The 3,992-nt window shown below is 38.8% G+C and overlaps 1 protein-coding gene across 1 annotated transcript in view; it reads right to left on the bottom strand.

Moving 5' to 3' along the window:
- The window catches only part of LOC115217594 (carbonic anhydrase 7-like), a 48,208-nt gene that overhangs the window by 9,896 nt on the left and 34,320 nt on the right, over positions 1-3,992 (bottom strand). Inside the window, exon 7 of the mRNA XM_036507354.1 lies at positions 1,671-1,828. Within this exon, the coding sequence (XP_036363247.1) occupies positions 1,671-1,828 (158 nt within the window). The remainder of the gene's footprint in view (positions 1-1,670; positions 1,829-3,992) is intronic.

The raw sequence follows: 3,992 nt of genomic DNA, 5'->3' as shown, positions 1-3,992 counted from the left end.
ACTAACTTTTGTGGAAATTTAATAAATTATAATTCCAGAACTGAACTGTATAGATATATATATAATATATATACCAACACACACTATAAATCTTATATAATATATATATATATATATATATATTATATATACATGTAAGTATCTATGTATAGGCACAGGTGTGGCTGTGTAGTAAGAAGTTTGCTTCCCAACTATATAGTTCAAGTTAATTACATCTCAGTTGTCAACAACCCAGACTGTGGTTAAATACAGATTCAGCTTTTGCTATAATAAACATACACACACAGTGGCAGGTAATTTTTGACAGGTAATTTTCGCAATAGAGTGCATTAGTGGACTTGGAGAATAGCAAGCGCACCCACATAAAATGGATTTCCACCATCTTGCAACTGATGGTGGTGGCGGAGACCTTTTTCTAAAAAAAATGTTGATAATTTACAAATCTCCTTTCCCCACTTCCAGACCAATTTTGTCCATTTTTATTCACTACACACTTAAAAAGGAATGGAAGACTTCTTTGCAGTAAAAGAAGAAAAAAAATATCCCAAAATTTATGAATTTTCACCCCCACCAAGTATCAATTTTGTCCATTTTCTTGGAATAAAACATTTTCTAACAGAAAAGTATGCTATTACATACCTTTTTTTTTATATACCTTTTTTAACATACCTTTTTTTATACTACTCTGTCGACCTAATGAAATTTCTTTAACACATCCATACACACACTCAGCATGAGTGATATACTTTTACAGATATTGAGAGAAAGTGTGGTGGAATGTATAGAGATGGGAAAAGTTTACCTTGAGAAAAGTGAAAGATGAAAGAGGTAGATATCTTTTCTGTTGCTGTCACAGACTTCAAAATTATAAAATTAAGTGAAAATTTTGAAATGTGGCATATTGCTGTACTTTTTTTTGCATTGAATCCAAGTTTATGATTCAGTTGTTCCAGAAAAATTTTAGAAAAATGTTACAAAGTCTTAAAGTTCGATAATTTTTATCCAATCAGAAAATATGATTTGTGCGTAATAGTTATGATAAAATGAAAATAAACGTTAGAAGACGAAGTTTTAAACAAAATGACAGCAATGTGTGAGAGATGATACATATACAGAGACAGAGAGAGAGAGAGAGAGTGCGATAAAGCATGTGGTAAATAATAATGAGAAACAGATTCACAGTGACAGATAGAGTAGGAGAATTGTCGATCTAAAAGTTGAGGTATTTCTGGTAGAAAATTATATATTTAAAATTTTTTTATGGACGACATTTTCTTTGGGACACAGGTTTCGAAAACCAAATTCGTTTTGCTCAAGGATGCACTGTTCCAGAGCCTTTTTGGGCTAAACTGACATATATAACCACATACACTTGCATTTGTATAATAGATAAGATCTCGCTCTCTCTCTCTCTCTCTGTACACACAAAAACATACGTATATATGAACTAAAAAATACTGCCATCACTGGCAAGGAGGTAGAACTTTGAAGCATGTATTATGCTTTCACTGCTTGTTTTAGAACCTATGTAGTCACTAGCAGATGTAGGTCTGTATCCATATATTTTGTATATGCGTATATATTTGTATGTATATATTTGTGAGTATATACATATTTGTATGTATGCATGTACGTACGTATGCATTCACTTTCTCACACTCTTGCCTTACCTGACGTTTAGATATTTCAAGTGGATCCTTGTATACTATCCACATAACTGTCTCCCAGCATGGTGGGTATGTCAAACTGCCATCATAAAAGTAATAACAAGTTTGATTAATAGGAGCAAATTCTTCTAGCTTCCAAGAACTCACGGTGTGTGTATTACCTGTAAAGGGAAATAATACTGTTACATATATTATAGCATAGATATATAGATTACATTGAGATTTCACTTTTTACAAGCTTCTCATAGATTTTTTGGTTCAACTTGTGGGTGAAATTTTGTGGTTGCAGAGTACATGTGGTTTAATATTGTATTTTCTCATGCAAAGTAATATCCTTTTGGATAGTTCAAGTGGCTGAGCAGGATGATACTTTTTATGTTTTCACTTTTGCTGCCTGCCTACCTATCTGCCTGCCTGCCTACCTGCCCGCCTGCCCACCCGCCTGTTTATCTATCTATCTATCTATCTATCTATCTATCTATCTATCTATCTATCTATCTATCTATCTATCTATCTATCTATCTATCTATCTATCTACCTACCTCAGCATTTGGGAAGAGGGCTTTGAGTTTGTGGTGTTGTGTTTGTGTGATGTGTAGTATTTTGATGTGTTTGGGTGGTGTAGTGCGTGGATGATTGCTATTTTTAAAGTCATCTTCACAATTGTTTGTGTATCCTGTGATGTACTCCATTAGTTTGGAGTCTTTGGTGTCTATCGCTGATAGCATTGCTTTTTGTGGTGTTGGTGCTTGTTTTGTTGTGTATGGAGTTTTCAGGGTTCAGGTATCTCCCTGCTTTGGTTGCGATTTCTTGTTTGGTTTTTCTTCATATTTTTCTTTTACCCCTGTGGCTATTTGCCATTCTGTCGAACTTCGTCGTTGGACGACGTGTCCAAATCAGAAGAGGGTAAAGGCAAAGCGTTTGGATCTATATGTGTGTTTGTAGAAGGTGTTGTTGTTTTGTGTGGTGTTTGTGTTGTTGGGGTGTTAGGGGCAGAATTTGTCTTTTCGTCATTGATATTTGTTTTTTTGGTTGTTGTTCTTGGTGCTGGTGTTGGTTTGTCTTTTGATGTTGGTGGTGATGTTGCTTCTTTTGAGACCATGAACCATGCGGGTAGCCAGCTTCTGGACTCTTTCGAGATGCTGTATGTCTTTGAGGAGATAAGGAGAAGAGGCTTGAATCCCGTACTCCAATATGGGTTTCACCAGCGTGACATAGAGTGGTAAGAATATGGCTGCTGTGAGCATTCCAAATGACCGTCGAATCAAGAACAGAATTCCGCGTGCTTTGTTTGCAGCATGGATGCACTGGGCCGAAGGCGAAAAGGAGGAATCCACCAAGATACTCAGGTCCTTTACCTGATCGGTCCTCTCCAGCAGCAGACGACCCAGCTCGAAATCAAGTTGAGTTGCAGGAGGAGAGCCAACAGGCAGATGACAGCACTTTGACACGTTCAGACACAGGTCCCATTCGTTAGACCACCTCCAAATTTGGTGGAGGCATCGACGAAGATCCTCTATATCACTGCGAGGAGCGACCAGTTTGACATCGTCGGCAAATAGAAGGGTGTGTTGCGTGAGGTCGTCGGGCAAGTCATTTATGAAGACTAAGAACAATAAGGGCCCAAGCACTGAACCTTGAGGCACACCACTGCTCGCACTGGAGACGTCGGACCGCGAACCATTAACTTGGACTTGGAAGGAGCGATCTGAGAGGAAGGCATCAACCCATCGTACAATATCCGGATGGAAACTATATGCTTGAAGCTTGACAAGTAATAGGTGGTGGTTTACCGAGTCAAAAGCTTTGGCAAAGTCCAATAAAACGATGTCAACAGCATCACTATCATCGAGGATGCGCGTCACCAATTCTTCCATTACCAGTAAGTTGGTCAAGCATGATCTCTTCGGCACGAAGCCGTGTTGGGAATCAGAGATAGAGGCTGTGTTTTGGAGGTGGAGCATCATACTTTTCTTAAGGAAGGTTTTGAACATCTTGCTGATTATTGATGTAAGGGAAACCGGTCAGTAGTTAAGCGGGTCTTCGCGGCTCCCTTTCTTGAAAATTGGGCAGATTATCGCTGTTCTCCAGTCCGCAAGTATAACACCCGTCGCCAATGACATATTGAATAGATGTGTTAAGGGCTCGCAGATGACCGGAGCCAACGCTTTGATAATCCGTGGGTGTATGCCGTCAGGGCCGTGACCCTTGTTGACATCGAGGCCTTGAATAACACATTTGACTTCGTCCCGCGTGATGACCAATCGAAGCACTGGAGGTACCGATCTATCAAATGGAGGGGGTTCACGACCATCATCTTGTTTG

Source organism: Octopus sinensis, linkage group LG11 (genome assembly GCF_006345805.1).
Source record: "Octopus sinensis linkage group LG11, ASM634580v1, whole genome shotgun sequence".
NCBI classification, from domain to species: Eukaryota; Metazoa; Mollusca; class Cephalopoda; order Octopoda; family Octopodidae; genus Octopus; species Octopus sinensis.
The sequence above is the reverse complement of the archived record's forward strand: the minus strand, read 5'-3'. Positions and strand labels throughout refer to the sequence as shown.